The 23272-nt window shown below is 41.5% G+C and overlaps 1 protein-coding gene across 1 annotated transcript; it reads right to left on the bottom strand.

Moving 5' to 3' along the window:
- Nucleotides 1-5453: 5453 nt before the first annotated feature.
- On the bottom strand, nt 5454-21866 carry herpud2 (HERPUD family member 2). The gene is made up of 9 exons (XM_079691479.1): nt 21725-21866; nt 18978-19353; nt 16811-16888; nt 14777-14884; nt 12393-12547; nt 9963-10088; nt 8201-8542; nt 7034-7142; nt 5454-6237 (listed from the first exon to the last, which is right to left on the bottom strand). The coding sequence occupies exons 2-9, from the start codon at nt 19122-19124 to the stop codon at nt 6058-6060; spliced, it is 1245 nt and encodes a 414-aa protein (XP_079547605.1). The 5' UTR covers nt 19125-19353; nt 21725-21866; the 3' UTR covers nt 5454-6057.
- Between the last annotated feature and the right edge of the window lie 1406 nt (nt 21867-23272).

The raw sequence follows: 23272 nt of genomic DNA on the forward strand, positions 1-23272 counted from the left end.
ACCCACCTGTGTAATGGTGCTGTTTATCAGCATCTTCATGTGCCGCACATGTGTCAGGTGATCGGCTTATCTCTTAGAGAAGTGTTCACAGACGTATATTTTAATAAATGTAGAGAGAAATAATCCTTTCTGTCGTACAAATACTCAGAGAGACAGACAGCGTAGGTACAACTCTCTGCACTGCAAACAAGTCTAATTCAAGGTTAAGCTAATGAAGAAAACCCAAGCTGCTTTGATACGGAAGCAGTTACGTTTGGTAATCATTTGAATAACAAGATTTACGTTACATTTCTCAAACATTTTCTACGTTTTCGACAGTAATGAGTCGGAGGATCACGTCGACCAAAAGATCAGAGAAGTATTTTTCCTTTTAGTGTCAGAGCCAGCCAAGAAACTCCACTTTACATGTTATTAAATATCACCTACAAGCTACACTGGATTTTTAGAGTAGATGTGTTTTCTTTAGCTTGAATGATCGCTATATATACACAGAGAGTCTTTTACAAAGTTAGCCATGTTGCACGGCCATGTTTCTACAGTAGCTCAGAAGGGACACAAATCTAGAGAGGGCTTTTCACGTTTACGTTACCAGTGGCCCAGCAGCATCTTCAACCCTTTCACACCAACGCGTTTTCAGCTCCGGCTCGGAAAAGTACCGTTTTTTCCTGTTCACACCGCAGCGGCGCCGCCTCTTAGCTCCGGAATCCGGTTCACTTCCAGCTCCAAAAAATTGTCGGTCTAGAGGCAAGAGCTTCGGAGCTAAGAGGCGGCGTCGCTTAAGTCGAGGCGTGCAGGAAACTAAACCCACCTCCCCTGAACATGGGTCGACTGAAGAGTCTCGTCATGCCTGCCTACAAGCAGTAGTGCTGAGCAAAGTGACTAGAAGGCAACCACACACTTATAAAAAGAAACACACTTTATAAAGTCAGGCAACACTAACCAGGCTTCGTGTGATTCTGTTTATTTGTACCTTACTTTGACCATCGTTCACTGTTATTGATCATTGTGGAGAGAGGCAGACGTTTTGTTTTGTATTATAGCAGCTATCGGATGGAATCAATACATGGGCTGCACAGGTTGTCGTGTCCGACTATCACAAGTAGAATCATAATGAAAAATACGCCGGTAAAATGTGCCTGTAGAAAACGGCTTATGCCACAATAGGATAGCAATAGCTAGTAGTCAGCTTACCTTCGGTTGCTATGCTAACATCACCCATTTTATACCAGAGACACTTTCATAACAGCGTTTTGATGCCAAACAGCATCAATTCAGACTGACACACATACTTAAGGGGAATTGGGGATATGTATCAGCTGCTTGTGTGACAGTCAGACAGTGAATACTTTAGAGAGGCCGCTCTAAGGTATTAGCTAACCCGGAGCTAACGGGAGAATAAACTCCCGTGGATGAGCAGCCAGCACTGCAGCGGTCGGTCAATGCCGCTGAGACACATTAATAAACAATGAACCACGGCACTCTGGAGAAAAGTATTAGCTTGGAGAAGTCGTTATTTTATTTAATCTGACTTTGTGTGATTAAAAGCAACACGATCATCGACCCGACGCAGTCCCCCGTTGTTGTTGTTGTTGTTGTTGTTGTTGTTGTTGTTGTTGTTGTTGTAAACCGGAGCTGAAGTGAAAGCCGCAGAGAAGAAGTGAGTGGAGGGGTGTTCAGTGGGTCGTAATCTGTAACCTCACCACTAGATGACGCTAAACCTTATCTGGTAGTTTATTTTGAAGAATAAAAACTTCTCTTATTTTCTATAATTTAGTATTTTATACACTAATAGGCTACATTGAATGTATGAGGGTTGAGAAAATAGTAGAGAAACAAAATATCACAGAAACGTCAACAAAAACAAAGTGAAATGGAAACAAACTTGAATGAAACAATAAGATTAAGATTCAACTCTACAGGTGGAAATACTTGCATAAAGCTCTTCGTATGGAAAGAGTGGTGCTAGACAGAAACATCTTCAACACACGTGTAATCAAACCGCTGACCCTCTGATTGGTAGACAGTGATTTCCCCCCTGAGCCAGAGCAGTCACCCCAGATGGGACTCGAACCCACAATCCCTGGCTTAGGAGGCCAGTGCCTTATCCATTGGGCCACTGGGGCACCATTTCTGTATTTATCCACATCCTTTCAGCTCAGATATTGTGGAAAAATAGCCAAACGTATCTGCGAGTGCATCTTGTTTTCATCTAAACATGACGGTGTGTCTGCTCAGTGAGGGGACCCTTACTGAAAGCAGGTGCTCCAGTGCATCAGCATCTCGTCCTTTCAGGTGTCACACTCTGCCCCCCCCCCCCCTTCTTTCCTCCCCCAATTCACTTAATAAAGTCAGTGTATCTCCGTGGCATGTGTCCAGCCCAACTGCTGCCTCTCCAAAGACAACGAGGCCTGATAGCAGGGAAACAGTCTGCATAACAAGGACTTATTAAGATGATGAAATGTCCTACAAGGCCCCAAACACCCTCTTAAAGAAATCTCCCCCTCCGATAAGGGAAAAAAGAGAGAGAGAGGGGGGGGTCCTAACCTGATTGGATCGGCGGCTCGGAGGGGGCGAGCGTAACGAAATCAAATGGCCGTCAAGCCGCTGTCATGCATAATTAATTGGGCCTTCTACGAACAACTACACAAAAATCCATGGTCATTTGATTAGGGGGTTTGGAGGACTCTGAAGTGCATCGCTGTCTGAGATGCTCCTCCACTCACCTCTGTGGGAGTGTCAGCCTGAGCATGTTGCGCTGTAACATGCAACAGAGATCTAACTCTCATTAAGGCTCCTTTAAAACCCAAGGGTATAGTACACCTACTTCTCAAATTCTGTACAAAATGTGTGACTGTTTGGATGAAGGTCAACACAGAAAAGAAAATGATACATGACAGTTATCTGCAGGCAGGGGCGCCACCAGGGATTTTGGGCCCCATGAAAATATATCACATTGGGCCCCACCACCAGACACAAGCCACGCAAACCAAGCACAATTGCTGTAACAACACCTCCAGAACCCAACCGACTCATTTATGCTTTAAATAACTCTACCTGCACAGGCTTGCATCTACCTTGTAGTCCAATACTGACTGCACAGTATTTACTGACACTGAGCGGTGAACATATAACACTGTGCAGACGTGCAACATTCTGCTGCAGTATAATTCACTATTTTATATAACACTAACACTCCTGACAACAGACCTCAATAGTCATCTTTTAGGATGTACATGCCTTTTTAATAACATTTTTGAATGGAACATTCATAAATCAAAAAGAAATATAACTTAAATATACATGACCACTTAAATTAAAATAAAGTGAACATTAACACCAATATTATCATTTATAAAAATGCTATCACAAAAAAATAACATAAGCAGCAGATTTTCTAATTAAATATACAAACCAACTACAAAATAAGCGGGTATTAAAGTGTGAATGGACAACAAAACGGAAATGGAAATGAAAAGGCCTGATGGTGGTGCTAAATCAGAGCAAAACTGGGTGACATACTGTCACTCTCTCTTGTCTTTCTCTCCTTTCTTTTCTTTTTTGAAAGCCTGACTTTGTTAGTCGTTGAGACATCGTACACACGTAAGTACTCGCATCCCTGCCTCACATGCTCTCACTCTGCTAGAAAGAGCGGTGCCGCACAGCGTTTGGAGACAGGACCAAACCATTACATGTAAATAGAGGGGGGTATACAGAGGCTTTGGATAATTAACTTTTCGAACAAAAAAAGTGAAATGAATCGTGAGTTTAGTGAGTATATTATCAATATAATGTTATGTTAATGTTAATTATTGATGATTGATGAAAGGTTACTTAAACATTTTTTCTTAATGTTCTACAATTTTTGGGGCCCCTGTCAGTCACGGGCCCTTAGAATCGTCCTAACTTTTCACCCCCTTACGGCGCCCCTGTCTGCAGGTGAAGTCAATACAAGAAGTGGAGACAAGAAACAGTGTTGACTAGGTTGAGATTAACTGTGCACTAAATAAAACATTAAAACTGATAGGAAACCGTCATTTTTGTGAGGAATGTCAGGAGGAGGAGTCAGTAAAGCATATAGTGCTGAGATGTAGAAAATAACACAGAGAGAGAGAGAGAGAGAGAGAGAGAGAGAGAGAGAGAGAGAGAGAGAGAGAGAGATATTTAGGAATCATTTTAAGGAGTTAGGCAGGATCTCAACTTAAAGGGTTAGGGTATGAGCATGAGTGAGGGAGGTTAGGGCACTGTTATATTTCTTAAGGAGTACGGGGGGTTTCATAGGATTTGAGGTGTTATTTATTCATTTTATTATTATTATTGTGAAGGGATTTAGATCGTGAACCAAAGCGTATTGTCTGATCCACACTCGAAACAGAAAAAGCCAGTAAAGCATCATTAAGCTGGATGCCAACCGCCGTAAAACTCCAAGAAGAAGAAATCAAGGAAACACCCCCATACTTCCTTTTTCTACTCTCAGAAATGAAGTTGCTTAGTTAGTATACACATATGGGTTTCTTTTGCTCAAGAAAACCTATTTTTGGGACCTGGTAGAATCTTTTAAGAAAAGTTCTCGGCTAAAAAAGTGAAATTTCCATTCCAGTACGGACTGTTTAAAAATATTTGGACTATTTGAAGCGAATGTATTTGCAAGATTTTAGCTATACCAAGTTTCTATCCTCATGGTACATGTTGTAAGTTGCTTTGAATAACAGTGACAGCTCAAATAAACGCTTTCCTCGTTTGAATGGGGATGACTTATCACCACATGCTTGTATGGAGTTTTTTCCTCTCACAAAATAGCAGAACTGAGTGGTTGTTGGTCTTTGTCGTGTGTTCGAGTGCTACTTCCTGGTGAGGACGCAGGCAACGCAGTAGCATTACGCCTGTGTTTATATACTGCACTGCTCACAGGTTCATACACATCACCTGCAATTCAAACAATATTGCATCTCTGGAGACTGTAAGACATCCACAAATAATATAAATATATGGTTAACTTTAGCAGTAAGTATTTCATTTTCATTTGTCCAGTCGAAACTGCTTTGCGTTTTAATATTTCCTTTCTTTTGTTGCCTGCATTTTAGAAACAGCTTATTGTAAATTAAAAGAGATTGTTATTATTGACACTGATAATAATTATATGCCATTTATCATTTTTAAGAAGTCAGTTTCAAAGTCTCTGAGTGGTGGAAACAATATGACAAACATTTGGAAATATAGAAATGTTAAAAAGTAAATCAAATGTATGTAAATCAAAAGTATAGACGCACTAAACTTAAAGAATCACCGGTTTGAATAATAATAGTTTGCATGAAAACTATTTAATGTCCCATATAAGGAATTTAAATCAGCAACTACTTCAGACACTTCACCATAAGTGTGTGAGCAGCGCCACCTGCAGGACATCAGGGGAACTTCATGTTGAATAACAGGAAGTGAAACACATCAGACCGTGGTAACCGCAGCAACGTTTTTATTCAAAAAAAGCATATATTGAGGAGTTAAAGATGCATATACTTACATGTGTAAATAATGTTCAAATACACACAGTTGGAAAACAATGTGCTTCAGCAGCTGCAATGTCGTTACGCACATCCTCTGCAGGGATGTTATGTTCTAATGAATCTCCCTGAAATGGAGGGGAGATTTCTTTTTTTGGGGTGGGGGGTGGGGGGTGGGGTGTCACATCCCTTTTTAAAAAGTTTCCGAAGCATGAAGCTTAAAATGGAAGACAGCTCCTTGCGGGGGTTTCTCACCTTCATCACGACATCTCAATGAAAGAAAAACACTTTCAGCACTTACTCCACCAACACAACGTGAGATTCACTTTCTGGATATTCCTTTATTCTTTACACACTGCTCTCACATTTCAGAGGAGCTTTATCTTACACATCGGTCCATTAGTTGGCAGCATGTCGGAGCATGGTATCCGACAGGCTGGAAAGTCTCTGATAAAAGTGTATCTGAGCGTTTTGGGGGGTCTTTTGGGGGGCGTTTCTGGAGATACTTCTTTAGAGAGGTGCCTGCTTTCAGAGGGAGGGAGGCAGGGGGCGGGTCGGCCTAGTTGGCGGGTTGGGGTCGTCCGTCAGGGATGAGCGAGGTGAAGAAGGTGCTGATGAAGGACCAGGCAGTAGAGAGGAAGGGAGGCTCGGGGGGGGCAGCAGCAGCCTGGTCCTCTGCGACTCCCCCCCCCTCCTCCACGGTGTCCTCCTCCTCCAGACCCTCGTCCATCAGACGCTCCTGAGACACACACAACAGTGAAGATGAGATGCTATACGACGTGATCATAACATAAAAGGGGGCTCGGGCTTTTAGCTGCTCCCAAACTCTGGAACCCCCCCCCCTTCACATCCCACAGTCTAACACAATCACCACATTCAAGACCCTCCTCAAAACCCAACTGCTCAGATCAGCCTACTCACTGTAGTGCTCCCTATCGTCTAAATAGCCTGTCCCCATCATGTGAGTCTTCTCCATGATGGTATGTTTGTGTTTGATCATGTTCTGTTGCTTTTACCTCTTAGAATATTTACGGTGTCCTTGGGTGTCGTGAAAGGCGTCTTAAATAGAATGTATTATTATTATTATAACGTTTGTCTGTGTTTTGAGTGTGTCATTTAATTTATATAGCACTTTACGAGATTAGATTAGATGGAGCTTTATTAATCCCAGAGGGGAAATGAAGTAGTTTAACAGCCACAGGGTAAGATTGAAAAACAGGACAGCACAGATTCACACAGATGAATACAATTAAAGATACAAATAAAATGATATGCAGTTAAGTAACAATAAAATAAGAAATGAATTCAAATGAACATATATACATATTTGGCGTCAATACTCAAATGGAAACAGTAAGAGCACACACAGCAGTCGAATAAAAAACCCTCAATCGGTTCGGACAAAGAAACTACAGAACAGAAAGCAGACAGACTGGCGGAGTTATGACGTAGGAGTTCCTTGTTGTGTAACTTTGAACATTACCAAAACAATTCTAAATGAACTAAAGCAGGTTAAGGGACATTCTCCAACTCACCATTTCCTGTATGTCTTGGTGTCTCTCTGCTTCCTCTCGAGGCGCAGCTGCTCCTCCTCCTCCGACGTTCTGCTGATCCGGCCTGAAGGGAAACCAACCGGCCTGATGCCTGGAGGAGAAACGCAGACATCAGCAAACTCTCAGACTTGACTTCAATGCTCTTTAAAACCCTTCCACACATGAACAAGTTGAACTCAAAAAGAACAACAGGTGGGACCTAACCTTTGCCGTAAACACTCGGTCTGACTCCAGACTGAATGAGGTGTGAGGAATGTACAAATATTCAAGATTCAAAGGTTCAACCCTAACCCTGTACAAGGACAGAATATGAAATTAAATAATGTACTCTAAAGGTCCCATGTCATGCTTTTCCGGTTATCACCCGTCCCCTTGTGTGTTATGAAGGTTTTTCTGCATGTAAACGGTCTGCAGGGTCACAAACCCTCAAAGTACACCCTGTAGGGAGTAAAACTCTAACACAGAGAAGACCTCCCCAAAACGCCTCGTTGGAGATACGTCACTGTCCATTGATTCTTCCGGGTAACTCATGATGTCATGCGTTACCCGGAACCAAATGGACCAATCCGTGGAGCCGTTACATTAAGCCCCCGCTGATTGGTCCAAATTGACCAATCCACGGACTTCCTCACACACACACTCAGTGCAGGCAGCTCTGCTGATCTCTCCTCCCTGGCTGCAGGCTGATAACAGACAGTTGGGATCGCGGCAAAATGCTCTCTGCATTCTCACAGCGTTTATCAACCTTTCTCTGACTCAATATCAAGCCACACTTATTGTTTTTACTTTGGCTGTGACTTTGTGTGTGCTCAAGGTGAGTTTCGCTGTGTATCTCTAAACAAGGAAACCACACCTCCACGGAGCTCAGCGCGATTCACAAGGTCCCGACCAATCAGAGCACACTGTGCTCACAGGGAGGGTGGGGGCTGGAGCTATTGGAGCTACAACGAGCCGTTAAAGGCAGAGAGTGAAATTCAGTGAATACACGTAGTTTACAGAGATGCTGTTTGAGAAACCAAAGTGAGTTTGGGAAATTACACAATATAAATCTACTCTAGTAGACCTCAACAATGGAATTATGATCAGTGGAAATGGCCATGACATGGGACCTTTAAGACAAATATTCCTCTTTAAACCCAGGTGACTCACAGGTATACGAGCAGCATGGCCCCCACCACCATGGCGAAGCGGCTGAAGGAGGAGTAGAAGTAGACGATGCTGAGCAGCACTCCGGCGCGCGACACTGTGTAAAGCCAGTCCAGCCAATCACGGTTCAGCTCGTCGTCGTTCATCACCGCGCCGCCCTGCGCGTTCATCTGGATGTTGGGGTTGGCCGGCTGGTTCTCGGGCAGCGGGTTGGGGGCCGGGTTGGGTCCCAGCGGGGGGTTGGGCTGCACGGCTTCATTAGGCTGGGCTGGCTGATGGGGTGAGGAGGAGGGGGGGGAGGGAGGGGGGTCGCTGGGAGGCTGGGAGGCGGCTACTGCTGCTTGACTGGAGAGAGAGGAGGAGAGGGAGGGGTCAGGTGTTAAGAAGGAAATGCAATAATTAAACTTAAAGGTCCCCTATTATTATGTTTCTCATCAATATATAATAGTTCTTAGATATATATAAAACATGTCTCTGATTGGCTAAAACACCAAACAGATCATTGCAGCATTACCCATAATCCTCTCTGTTTCAGCCCTGTTTCCAAAGTGCTGATTCTCTGTCTGTTACTTTAGATGAAAATAAGGAGCCCCTCCCCACGCCCCTCTGAAAGACATTTGGTTACAAAGAACACAATGGAGCTCTCGGAGGAGATTCAGGTGATAAGGGGGGGGGGGGGGGGGTTACCTTGGTTGGTTATTGGCTAATGGTTACACAAGCCAAAAAATGGGAGGGGACACATGTTGATGTAGAAGAGACATGAAGAAGAGGGGACACATGTTGATGTAGAAGAGACATGAAGAAGAGGGGACACATGTTGATGTAGAAGAGACATGAAGAAGAGGGGACACATGTTGATGTAGAAGAGACATGAAGAAGAGGGGACACATGTTGATGTAGAAGAGACAGGAAGAAGAGGGGACACATGTTGATGAAGAAGAGACATGGAGAAGAGGGGAACATGTTGATGTAGAAGAGACATGAAGAAGAGGGGACACATGTTGATGTAGAAGAGACATGGAGAAGAGGGGACACATGTTGATGTAGAAGAGACATGAAGAAGAGGGGACACATGTTGATGTAGAAGAGACATGAAGAAGAGGGGACACATGTTGATGTAGAAGAGACATGAAGAAGAGGGGACACATGTTGATGTAGAAGAGACATGAAGAAGAGGGGACACATGTTGATGTAGAAGAGACATGAAGAAGAGGGGACACATGTTGATGTAGAAGAGAGATGAAGAAGAGGGGACACATGTTGATGTAGAAGAGACAGGGAGAAGTGGATTTTGCTTAATAGGTGACCTTTAAAGGAGTGATAAACAAAATGTTACCTTAAAATGCACTGAAAGCAGAACGGCTGTCAAAGTGTGAAAGTGTTTTCCCGGAAGTCTTTAAAATAGTAGGGTTTTAGTAAAAGTGTGTTTTTAGGAATTGGCCTGGATAAATGAGACTTGATATAGATTTGAAATATAGATGTTATTAAACACGGTCTATTTACATCAATTCATAGAATTTCTTTTAATGTTTGTAGGTTTGTTGTTCACCGTGGAGGCATGACGGAAAGAAAAAACGTTACTTCACAAATTCAAGATAACACAGTGGAAAAAATGTATGTAGGAAAGATCAATCTGAGGGTGTATTCGTTCAAATATACAGATTCGGTTTCATTTCAAATTATTCAACACTTTAAAAGTAAGAGAAAGAGACATAACTACACTGTAGCTATGCACACATGACAAGAAAAACCTCCAATCACTTACTACTGCATGTAGTAGTGGCGTGCGTACATCTGCTGCCACCACAGCATCTGCATGGGCATGTACATGGGGTGGGGGGGCATGTTGGCTGGGAGGTCGCCCTGCAATGGGACCTGCGCTCCGTCAGGCCTGTGGAGGAATAACAGGTCTGTTATTAAATGTGTCAACACAAAACAAACACACAGTCTAATGACAACAACAACATATTCTGTCTGCCGTATGCCTTAAAGGGGACCTATCATGCAAAATGCACTTTTGTACGTCTTTTCTACATGAACATGTGTCCCCGGTGTTCCAGAGAACTCACCAAGTGTCAGAAAATACAACCCTCTTTCTTTTCCTCCATACCCAAATCTCTAAAAACAGGGCTGCAACGGATCTGATACATGTGGATTCTGATTTGCACCTCTATGATGTCACAGAGGTGCACTCCGCCTGTATGGTCAACTCTCCACCTATCAGGGGAATGAGAGGTTGCCGTGGCATGGCAACAGCATAGCTACAGCATGGCAACAGCATAGTAACATGACGCTTGTGCCTCGCCCCCTCCTTTGCAGGGGGGGGGGGGGGGGGGGGGGGGGGGGGTCAGCTCCAGCTCATGCAAAGACAGAGCTGGAGTGAGGCAAAATGAGGCATGGCTAAAATGCATGATCTGTTTGGTATTTTGAAAAATAAAACGTATAAATATACCTTTTATAGGTATGGCCCTACAATATATTATTCAAATATAGCATGATAGGTCCACTTTAAAATGAACACATTTGGGTCGATACTCAAATGGATAAAAACACACTTTACAAAAGCAGTCACATAAAAAACCCTCAATTGGTTCGGACAAAGGAACTATAGAACAGAAAGCAGATTGGATAAGTCTCTGTTATTATACGAGTCAACACAAAACCAACAGTCTAATGACAACAACAACATATTCTGTCTGTCTTGTTAGTTTGCACTCCTGATTATCCACACAAACATTCAAACAATTAAACAGACTTGAAATGATGAAGGCAATTGCAAACGGCAAGGTATTACAAAATGCAAACCATACGTTGGTGTTTGATTTTCACCTCTATATCGAGAATTCATTTTCCTTTAGGTGTTCATTATGAATTGAACTAAAACACTGACAACAAATAAAAACGTGGGTATACAAGAGGGAGATTCAAAATATGAACCAAATTCATCATACCCTCATAATATAAAATAAACAAGGTTTGAATTGAAGTTAAACACTAAATAAAATACTTAACCCTTAGATGCATAACTGGGTCTTCTTTGACTCAGTGAGGTGGTTTTCTTGAAGTATCTTTACATTTTTTTATCATCTCATATTCCAGCTATTCCTCAAAAAACATGTTTTGGAAATCATGCCATTCAAATTTTAAATGTACATTTTAAGAAATTGTAGTTTTTCTATTTCTACCCCAAGCTTCCATAAGTGGGTCAAAAATGACCCGCATGCATTTTCTATGGGATCCTCTGGGAACCTTTGATTCTTATCACCTGTTGCTGTCAGGAATACATTCACTGTGGACCACACAGACTACATCACAAGTGACACCTCTCAGGGAGATTGTCTTACACAGCAAGATCTGATACCTGTCAGTATAATAATAATAATAATAATAATAATAATAATAATAATACATTATATTTGTATAGGGCTTTTCAAGTACTCAAAATCGCTTTACAATATAAGGGAAGGTTAGGGTGGGGGGGGTATAGGACTATCAAACTTGATCAACCGGCATGGATTGATGGGGGGTGGGCTATGAGTAGAAAAGAGGAGAAGAGACAAGTTTTGAAAAGGGACTGGAATACTGTGAGGGTCTCAGAATAGCGGAGATCTTTGCATAGATATGTTCAAAACGTGTAAAAAAAAAAATATAAGATTATAAATAGTGAAAATTAAATATAAAATATTTCTAGTGTGAACCAAAATATAATACTAAATATAATAAAAGTGATTTTTCTTAAACAAAATGACAAAAATGGCATAAAAACACATATTATTCTAATACGGGTCCTTTTTGACCCACTTATGGAAGAGAGTAGGGTCCAGGCACTCTGAGGGCATCTAAGGGTTAAACATATGATTTTCTGTTTATGTTGTATAGTTTATACTGCTACCATCTAATGGGAGATACAGGATCCCTCGATTCAATAAGGTCACACGGAAGCATCCTTTGTGCTCCAGTCAATCCTCTCAGTAGATACAGAGCTGAATCCAGATCAAATGCACACAGGCTCTTTGACCCTGTTTTCTCTCAGTGATCGTGCCGTTGTGTTAAATGTTTGTTGTTTGTTTTTCATGTATTGTATCTTGATATGCGTCTGTTGATGTCACACATGGAGCTGCTGTGATGTCACATTTCAGACTTGATCTGACCATTAAAGGGTTATCGTATATTGTGGTGTCAGAGGCTTGCTCACCACTGAGGGACTCCAGCGGGGCTCTGAGGGTTGGACTGGGGGAAGCCGCCGCGATACCTCAGGCCATCATAACTTCCTGGGACAGAAGAGGAGGAGGAAGAGGAGGAAGAGGCGGTCTGACTGGCGGCGGAGGCAGAGCTGGCACCGTCTGAACTCTGGAGATAAGAAATGTAACAGCCATTAGGAGCTGGGAAGGGCACATTGCTGCACAATTAAATAATCAATACACCGAAAATACAATGTGTTATAAAGGTGTGTTCAAATAGAACATGAAGCCAGTTTGAACAAGGTCGGGTGACTGCAAACATGTACTTAGTAAGGTCGGTATCGGCACAGATAATCTGGTGCGTCAGATTGTGTTTTCATATCTTTAATTACAAGTAAGTAAAGTACAGGAGTGTTTTATTACAGTGCTCCGAAAGGTTTTTTGTTTTATATTTGATGTATGCACCATGACATCAAGTCAAATTCTTCGTACGTGTCAACCTACCTGGCAATAAACCAGTTTCTGATTCTGATGACATTTCATTACATCCCTACAAATATCACTTCTGCAGTAGTTATGTTGGCTGTCTGAGGTCAGATACAGGGTGACTGTGAGGGAGTGCTGTTGTGGGTTCGATCCCAGCCCAAGCAGACAACATGTCGATGTGTCGTTGGGCAAGATACTGAACCCTGAGTTAATCCCGATGGCCAACGGTGTGCGAGTGTGTGTGAATGTTATGGCGCATTTCCACTGCAGGGCCTCGCTTGGCTTAGTACGGTATAGTTAGGCCCTGGTAGGCCAGGCTCACTTTATGCTGCGTTCCCATTACAGTTTAGGAACTGGGGCAGTAACTATAGTAACGCAGTGTAGGCGGAGCTGTGACGTCGTCTTCAATGAGAACCACAAAACCAACATCAGCCGTTAACTGTTAGCCCTCAGAGCTCACAGCTCCTCATATCTGTTCAGAAACTAGACAAAAGTTAAACAAGTCCAAACCACAGACTGTCTGTGTCATGGAGAATACTGTCACTGGTTTATTTATGTCTGTAGGCCGTTGTTGTGAGTGTGGACGGTCGGAGCATATACTGCGTTAGCTTAGCCGATCTCCATTCAGAAAACACGCATTTTAAAAGGTTTTTCTCCTGCCGTCTGTCTGCAGACTTGTCAAAGCATTAATTCATGGTTTTTAGTAACCGGTATCAGTATGTTGTTACTTCGGCATCATTTTGAAACGTGCATTACAATTAAATCACGGTCAAATATGTTCATTGTGTTGTAGTTGTAGCCCCCTTGCCAGCGATTCTCTCACTAGTTTAGCAAACTCAGCCCGACTCAGCCCGGTTGTTGGCCCGGAAAGAACCTCGATTTTGGAGAGCCAGAAAACTGTGAAAAAGTACCCGTTAGCTGGTACGTACGTCCCCTAGTGGAAACGCAACAAAAAACGGGCCGGGAACGGGACGCTCTAACCGCGCTGTAGTGGAAATGCGCCATTAGCTTTGCTTGAGCAAGTGGTGCTGCTCTGCATGAATGAGGTGTGAATGACTCGTAGCATTTAAAGCACTTCACGAGGGGCCGGAAAGACCTGATAAAGCGCTATAAAAGTACAGTCCATTTACCGTTAAAAAACCTCTCTTATAGTCAAAACCTGTTTGTTTTTTTAAAGGCCAAGTTTTGCTTGCCGTCTAATTCTTCTCAAGTGAAACGACAGGAATCCACCATCACGCGCCGGTTGGATGAGGGACGTAACGACACACTTACAATATTAAAGAGCTGAGATATTGTAAAGGATGGATGCCTTTCCTGGATTCTTTTAACAAAAACCCCCTGTGCCTCTGACTGCATAAAGCCCCCTGTTCCCTTTTATTTTATCTAATGAAATGTGTATTATTTATTGATTTGGGTGGGTATATGTGTATGTGCATATTAAATGTACCGTAATTGGTATATCATTATTAATTTGTAGTATAAATGTATTGCTATCGATGTACGTACGACTCTTTGTATCTATACATCTGCTCTGTTCTCTGCTCAGTGTAAATGCAAAATCATAAAAACAGTTGAGGGAAAAAAAGGTGACGTTTACATTTTCTTGAGGTTTAAAACAAACAGGATTTTGAAGATAGGGTTTATCTGAGTTCGATCTCTGCCAACACAACACAGAGCTCCAAATCAACACGGTTCAGCAGCTTCATGGATGTTTGTATAAGGATAAACAACACTGCTAACAAGCCTCGACTGTCACACACACATTGTTTGAGCCCCATAACAAAGGTAAATACAGAGCAGTGTGTGTGTGTGTGTGTGTGTGTGTGTGTGTGTGTGTGTGTGTGTGTGTGTGTGTGTGTGTGTGTGTGTGTGTGTGTGTGTGTGTGTGTGTGTGTGTGTGTGTGTGACTCACGCTGGAGTCAGGAGCAGAAGAGTTGGCCGTGGAGGGGCTGCGGGGGGAGGGCGAGGCGGGGGGGGTGTGAGAGGCACACACCAGGTGCATCATGTGGTATTCATCCTGCTGCAGGTCGACATGGTCAGAGCACGAGAGGAGGATGAGGAGGATGAGGAGGAGGAGGAGGAGGAGGAGGAGGAGGAGGAGGAGAGATCAGAGGGATAGGATTAGTATGGAGACGTCCAGAATCAGACACAACACTCCTCCTTTGTTGGTCCAACACATCAGAACAGCTTTCGTTTCCTTGGCAGATGGTTTCATTTCCCCCAAAGACTCAGACACGTGCCTTCTGTTCCAAGCTCCTCTAACGTGTCAGCTTTTCTGTCAGACATGATTTTTAAATGTATATTTTGGACAAGCTATTTGATTCTTTAGGGCAGTGGTTCTCAAATGGAGGTACGCGGACCCCTATGGGTACGTTGGAGTACTGCAGGGGGTACGTGAGATTTATTTTAAGTTAATGAAAAAAAAAAACATAAGTAATGCATTTAAACAAACTACTAATAGTAGATGAACTACTTTATTCAAAAGTGTACAGTCATTCTGGATAATAAAATGGGAAAAGTAAACGGGGTGCTCTCTTTTCCTCTCCTGACAGCCCGTCAGTCTCGTGCAGTTCGCTGAACCTGTACTAAGTGACCCGACAGTAAAGAATAAACATATGTATTGCTAGTTTAGCTAGTTCCAGGGTAGATAAACTAGCTAAGTGTGTTAGGTCTAACTCTAAGTGTATTTTGCTCCGCTCAACGGTCCGTCACAGCGGCGGAGCTGTGATCATGCAGAGCTGCGTGTTCTCCGTCAGCAGCAGCTGATCTGATCTCTCTCTCGCGTCCGGTTAGACTTCACTCGCGTTTATGTCCAAATCGATCAGATCTAGCTAGTTCTAGTTCATGAAATTACAGCCTGCTTATCAAAAGGACCTAAACAATAAGCGTTGCTTGTTTATATGAGGGGTCAAAATCCCATGCTCATAAAATGCTCATATATTTGATTCTCTTCATTCCCCACGCCCCAAAATAAAGAAATATACCAATTTTAGGAAAAGTAACGAAGTTTGAGCAGTGTGGGTTTTATATGAACTGTTACACATATTTCAAAACGTGAAGTGTAATAAGTGCAGTTTACCTCCCTGTCAGAATGACAAAGATCAGTTCAATGCAACTAATGTCGTCTCAGTTTTATTGCATGATGTTAAAATTGGTTTGCCATGAATTTAGTGATGGATTCTAAACATTTGAAATGTAGCATTTTATTGTTTCTGAGTTAAAAGGTTGTTGCTTTAATAAATCAGACACTGATGGTGCAGCGCTGTACTGTACCTCTATATATATATATATATATATATATATATATAGGCTTTTTTCAAACAAATTGTTTTTGCGCTGATCAGGGGTACGTGGCTGAATTTGTACATTATTGAAAAAAGTTTGAGAACCACTGCTTTAGGGCATATTTCGATTCAAAACAATTCCTAATTTAAAATCTATTCGGGATTTTTGAAAAGTTATTATTATTTTTCATTTGTCAGTGATAAAGAAAAACTCATTTAAACAACTGCTAAGATGAGGCTAGCTGTCTTTTTACTTCTTAAAAACTTAATTTCAAAATGACATTGAAGAAAGATAACTGCTTGCCACAACTTCCATATGGTGTTTAGGATTCATCTTTACAAGTAACAATATCTAGACTCTTCTGGAAAAAAGAATGTTTCAAAAATCTTGGATAATAATCTTACATCAATATTGTTTTCCCCATCCCTCATTTGACGTCATTTTACAGACAAAAACATGACTTGCCAAATACAAAAATGAACAGGTAAGATGACCATGACAATAACCGTTAGCTTAAATAAAAAACATTTAAAAGAACTAAAAACTTTTTGGGGGGATATTGGGAAAATATATTTGGGTGAGCTGCAAAATTATTGAATTTATTTGTCTCCCTTCCATAAGTTGACCTGCAGGAAACACATCAGATCTCAGCAGCTCTTACCTTTCTGAGCACGTCTTTGAGCTGCAGGTGGTCTTGCAGGAGTCTTCCTGAGTAAACCAGCCGCTGGTCTTTGGACAGCTGCAACACAAACAACATGAAGGTTGAGAGTAAGGAATACAAAGTGCATTTAGGTCACTCGTCTGCCCTTCTATCATTTCCACATAACAATCCTTTCTTCACCGTGTAACCAGATAAGGGTGGTTCTGCCGTGTAGAGAAAAGGCCTGAGAGTAAAAACCTAACCCAACAGAGGTTCAAAGTGTCTCCAAGCTCATAATAAAGCCTCGAGTGAAACCCTGCTCTGTGCTCTGCAGATAATACATTTGAAGGTGACAATTTCATCAGAAGCAGGACAAACTCCATGTGCCGATGAATATCAAGTTATATGATCATAAGCATCAGAACTGCTTCAACATGGAGGGTTTGGTGAGGTCCAACATGTCTTTGTGTCATCGCTGATGGAGAGCAGAAACATCAGCCTTTTGAAACCAAAACATGTTCATCTCTCACGGCCCGTCCACACAGCGGCGTGCGTTGAAGCTTGCCGGTGGGCGTGCCTGAAACTCGACCAACAACCAATCACAAGAATCTCCCGCCCCTGACACAAAAGCAGCGGTTTGATTGGCTAGAGCTTGTACTGGCATATGATTCGATTGGCTGACGCTTCTGCCGAGGCTTCAAAAGTTGAACATTGCTCAACTTTTGCAACGAGCCACGCCAGCAAAGCTCCGCGTCGCTTCCCACAATGCAGTTTGGCGAAAAGTGAGGTCCCATTCAAAGTGAATGGTGAAGCTTTCAACGCACGCTGCTGTGTAGACGGGCCGTTCTGTTTCTGCTTGCAGCTGTGTGCGGGAGAGGTTGTTGCTGTGTGGAGGTTGTAACATGATATGAGGCATGTTTGAATTACATTAGCTGGGAAAGAGATTAGATTTCAAATTTGACAAAAGCACGCCCAGTTTACACAATCATCATCTCTGTGCTTCACAAGGCTCTGTGCTGAATGTCACTTTCCAAAGGACACTTTCCCACGATAGCAGATAAATACAAATGAATGATTGTATTGTATTGTATTGTGCGTTGGCTTTTATCATTAAGCTCCTTTCTCCTTTGCTGCACCATCTGATTATTTTGACACAAACAAACTAGTTGGGGTTCAAACCTTCAATGACATTTGAATACCTGTTACTTGTTGCTAGGGTGTCAAAGCTTTGTATGTTCTTGTTAAGATGACCAAACGAAACAGAAACATCTTTGAAGGGTGGGTTTTTTCAGACTGTTGCAATACAGATACACATATTTTGAAGATTCTGCAGAGATTTAACAGGTATTTAAGGTGTAGAAACATACTGTATATGTAAACTAAGGTGTGCATTTGATGAATAATTACCTAAAGAGGATATTATTTTTAAATAATGTGTGAGAGCAGGAGGCCCGACAAACCAACACAAAGCACCTGTGAACGACCTCTACTACACAGTCGTCACTGAGAATAAAGACAGCAGCATTGTGTTGAGTGTTACTGATTGTTTGGAACCTTCTGAGCGTACAGGAAGTGGATTATGCTGCAGGACTGGTTTGAAAAGTATTTTTCGTCACAGTAAAAAAACAGCTGAGTTCAGAGCTGAAATGGTGAGTACATCGAAGAGAACATTAACAGCATGCTAACATTTTCAAGAAAATACGACATCTGTTCGGTTCCAGTGTTAAAAAATGTGAGAAATGTCTAACATCATTGTGAACAAAATATCTGTTGGTTTTGGACTGCTGGACTGAAGGCAAAACAATACATTTGAAGAACTCTAGGAAATGTGTTGCATTGGTTTAACTGTTTTGGAGAATAGCCGTTTAATCAATCAATTGAGAAACTGAATAGAAAATGTATTAATAAAACATAATTTATTTGTCAGTAATGGGTATCCAGAATAAGTTGTGAAGAGAACCTGTTCCTACTGTAGTTGTCCAGAAGTGTGGTTTTATTGTCTCGTGCTTTTACATTTGTTTCCTTGTCCTATTGGTTTTGTCTAAATGTATTTATTCTGCTATTTATAAATATATTGATGTACAGCACTTTGGTCAACTCTGTGGTTTTTAAATGGGCTATATAAATGAAGTTGGATTGGAGGTAGAAGTACACGAAAGGAAACCAGAGAAGGTGGAGAGCTACTCACCGGCTTGCTGGGGTACACGTTGGAGATGTGAGTCTTCAGCCTCTCCACGGTCCAGTTGAGGAAGCAGTTTATGGTCTGGTCTTCATACTTCTGGTTGGGGGCCTTCAGGACTAGGGTCACAGGACTATCAACTGCCCAGGAGTCCATGGCTCATATTACTAGCAGGCTCTGAAGAACCTGAGCTTAGTGTTACAACCCAGGACTGACCTGAGGAGGAAGGGACTTCAAATCCTCTCCATGCTGGACTCAGCTAAACCTCAAACTGTCCCTGCAAACAGACGAGGGGGGGTTTTCATCTACAACATCTCCGTATGAGAAGTTGGTGGTTTCCAAGTTTATCGATGGGAATTCTTCCGTGGTGTTAGTTCTTTGATTTCTGGTAAAAAACAAAAGAAAAGAGGAAGAGTCCCTGAGCTGTGGAGGAGGTATTTGATACAGGATAAAATGATCACATTAAAACAACATGTATTTAAATCTAATATAGTTTTTTTTAGGGATGCTCCGATCGCCGGAATCAGTATCGGCCGATACCGATTGCCGATCCGATCGAGTGGGCGGAGCTATGGGGATCTTCCATTTAAAGTGATGTTTAAAACTCAGTTAATGGGGCTCATTCACTGGCGCTTCCACAAACAACAGCATTATTACATTCAAATGAAGTATATTATTCAAGTTTACATTAACTTTGGAGAATAACACGGGAGAAATCAGCGGAAGCGCTCTCTTTTCCTCTCTCCCTCTCTCTCCCTCTCCTGACAGCCTGTCAGTATCGTCTCATGCAGCTCACTGATCCATTAATGAGTTTCCCGACAGTGAAAAATAAATATATTTATAACTAGTTCATCTTGTTCCAGAGGTAGATAAAATAGCTAAGTGTGTTAGGTCTAACTCTTAGTGTGTTTTGCCCCCCTCACCGGTCCGTCACAGCGGGCGGAGCTGCAGGATTTCTGCTTCCAACACGTTGCATAGCATACCACTATTTCATTGTCATTTTCGGACAAAATACTGCCAGACTGGTGAAGCCATTTAGGCGAGCTTGTTTTGCCGCACAGAGTGTTGTGTATTTTACGTCATGCGATCGGCTCTCGCGATCGGCCTTTTTAGAGAGCACCGATCGATCGGCAGAGAGTGAGTATCGGCTGATATCGATCGGCGGGTGATCGATCGGAGCTTCCCTAGTTTTTTTCATACACATAATACGTTTTATTTAAGTTATGTCTAATGTTCTGTCAGTTGTTATACCCTGGTCCTGATAGAAACTAAATCTTAATTCAGCTATGTTTTTTTATGAATTCAGAGGCTGTAGTTTGAATCAACACCACTTTAGACCGAGTGTAATGACGGCATAACTTATTGCAGGGTTGTTTCTATATGGAAAAAAACCACAATGTTGTTGTCCAATAAAGTGTCCGTCTGTCTCTGAATACCCTCCAGTTGGCACAACATGTCTGTGGCACTAAAAAATATTTTAATGAAGAGATGCAATTTTAAAAAGTGGTTATTCAAGTTATATCTTCAAACAACTTGGCCTCTTATAAATGTGTGTGTTTTTATTAAAAAAGTATGTTTAACAAAAAAACAGTTCCTTGGCAAAAACATATCGACATAGTGTTATGATACAAATAGGAGGATTCCAAAGAGTCTCACCTTTACATATTAACCTGACAGAACAAGCAGTAACTAGTTAAGATGAGCATGGAGGATGCGGCTCAGAAGATTCTAGTTTAGTTCATAATATGATGCACTTCTGAAGTTTGTAGGCAAAAACTAGAGGTGGAAAAAGTACTCGGATCTTGTACTTGAGTAAAAGTAGAAGTACCAGAGTGTAGAAATACTCTGTTATAGTAAAAATCCTGCATTCAAAATGTTTCTCAAGTAAAAGTAGAAAAGTATCATCAGAAATTACTTAAACTATCAAAAGTAGTCATTGTGCAGATTGGTACATTTCAGAATAATATATATGATATGTTTTATAATGATTGATCATGAAAGTGTTATCAAAGCTGGTAAAGGTGCAGCTAGTTTGAATGACTTTGTATACTGCAGGGTAGCTTGTGAATTTACTCCAGGTGGAACTAAAGTCTGATTTAAGTGTTGATTATATTAAACTTAATTAATCCAAATATCTAAAGTAACTTAAGGAGTAAAAGTACACGATTTACCTCTGAATTGTAGTGGGGTAGAAGTACAAAGTATCAAAACATGGGAAATACTCAAGTAAAGTACCTCAACATTTTACTTAAGTAAAGTACTTGAGTACATATAGTTAATTAGTTAGTTATAGTTCATTTACACTAGACTAGTGGCAAAAACATTGAAGCATAAAAAACGCGGATAAAGTTGGAATTTCATTTTGACTTCCTGACACCTGACATGTTGCGTCATCTTTACAGAATACTGTCAAAACAATGAACTAACTATAAATCATCCCGAGCCCGAGGCAAACTGAATCCGGGGATTAATATCATAATACACTGTTAACCAATACTACTCTAGTGTTCACAAAGCAACAAACACAATCATTCCTAGCTTTAAAAGCCAAGTATTCACTCCTGCTTAGGTGTTTGACCCTTCGTGAAAGCAGGAGAAAGTGTTAGCTTGTTGGCTAACACGTTAGCTTAGGTGTTGCTAGGTAGAATATTCGGTTGGCGTTGCTAACCGTTGGCCGCAGTGAAAACACAATTAACGGTATTAGTTTAACGACATGAAGACGGTCTATAAGTATCAGAAGAGGTTTATTATCGTACCTGTTTATTACTCTGGCTGTGTTACCGTCGTCTCTTCTTCCCAGCTCCCTTGTTGTTGTAATGTCGGGTGTGAGACCGGAAGCCACGACATCATCTTCCTCACAACAGCTGATCAGGGAAAACAATCCAGAGGTAAAGGAACTAAGCAATACTACACTGTAAAAATACTCTGTTACAAGTACAAGTCCTGGTTTAACCCATAAGAACCCGGACCCATTTCTACTTTTGGGGAAATTAAGAGGAACGTAATTTAGACTAAATAGACCACCTAGAACACATTTCTGACAAGAAACCCCCCCTAGTGTCAAATATCTGAAATGTGACATTATGTGACATTGGGCTTTAATGGTAAAACATCTCTTATTTATAACTTAATTAATGAGGATGATTTGTTTGGTTTAAATTAGTTTGAACATTCTTTGAATTGAAGAATAAAGAATATATTAACTCAATATAATTGAATCAGATAAATTAACTGAGCACATTCTAATTGTGCGTATATCTCACTTTGGGTTTACTGTGAAAGTGTAGGGTCCCGATGTGACACCAGTGTCACCGCGATGTTTGTCTCATTTGTTTCATATACATTTGATCAATAAATGTTTCCACAACAGGTTAAATGTAATAAAGGACATTTTCATTCTTAAATGGCTTGAATTTTACCTTTAGCAACCAACAAAAAAACTTGTGAAATGTAGCTAGTCGTTCGGTCACACGTGTTAGCCTGGCACATGGACATGTTGGACATGTTATTATGGGAACACAAAGTCACATGACCTGGACCATGACCCACCAAACTGTTCAGTGTGTGTCACTTAGGGACTTAATGAGATAAAATAAAAGCTAAAGCTGTATAAGGAACTTTCCAGAACATTTAAAGTTCAAAGTTCAGCTCCCCATTGAAATCAGGAAAGCAGATAGCTTGCTCATCTTCCGGCGCAGACTGAAAACTCATCTCTTTCGACTCCACTTCGAGCGATAGAATTACTAACAAAGCACTTATACTAATAAAGGACTGTTTTATCTAAAGCCAGTTGAGTAGCACTTGAAATGTTTGGCTCTATGAAACCTGATGTACTTATATGATTCTGTTTTCTTCAAGGTTGTATCTTCCTGGTCGAATGTACTTATTGTAAATCGCTTTGGATAAGCGTCAGCTAAATGCAATGTAATGTCATGTAATGTGACACCCGTGTCACGTTGGGTCCGTACTGGTTGATTTATTTGTCTGTATTTTAAAGCATTACCGCAAAGTTGCTAGTAACTACATTTGTTTAAAACATCTAGTGCAGACTGCAGAGGTGCCCAGTACGTCGACCGCGGTCGGCAATGCTGGTAGATCGCGAGTGATTCATAAAAAAAAAATCCAGTTCCGTTCAAATAGACTAAACAGGTTTTGATCCCTCCTCCCTTGGCCTCCCTGCCACTTAATTCAGGAGTTTACTTGATTGACAGGAAAAGCGACCTATCGCTTTCCAGTCTGTTAACCCAGAATGCAAAGCGATACAAAATCAGTCAAATGCTGGGAAAACTCAAATTATTTTAGAG

This window comes from Notothenia rossii (genome assembly GCF_949606895.1).
Source record: "Notothenia rossii genome assembly, chromosome: 7".
In the NCBI taxonomy this organism is placed as follows: domain Eukaryota; kingdom Metazoa; phylum Chordata; class Actinopteri; order Perciformes; family Nototheniidae; genus Notothenia; species Notothenia rossii.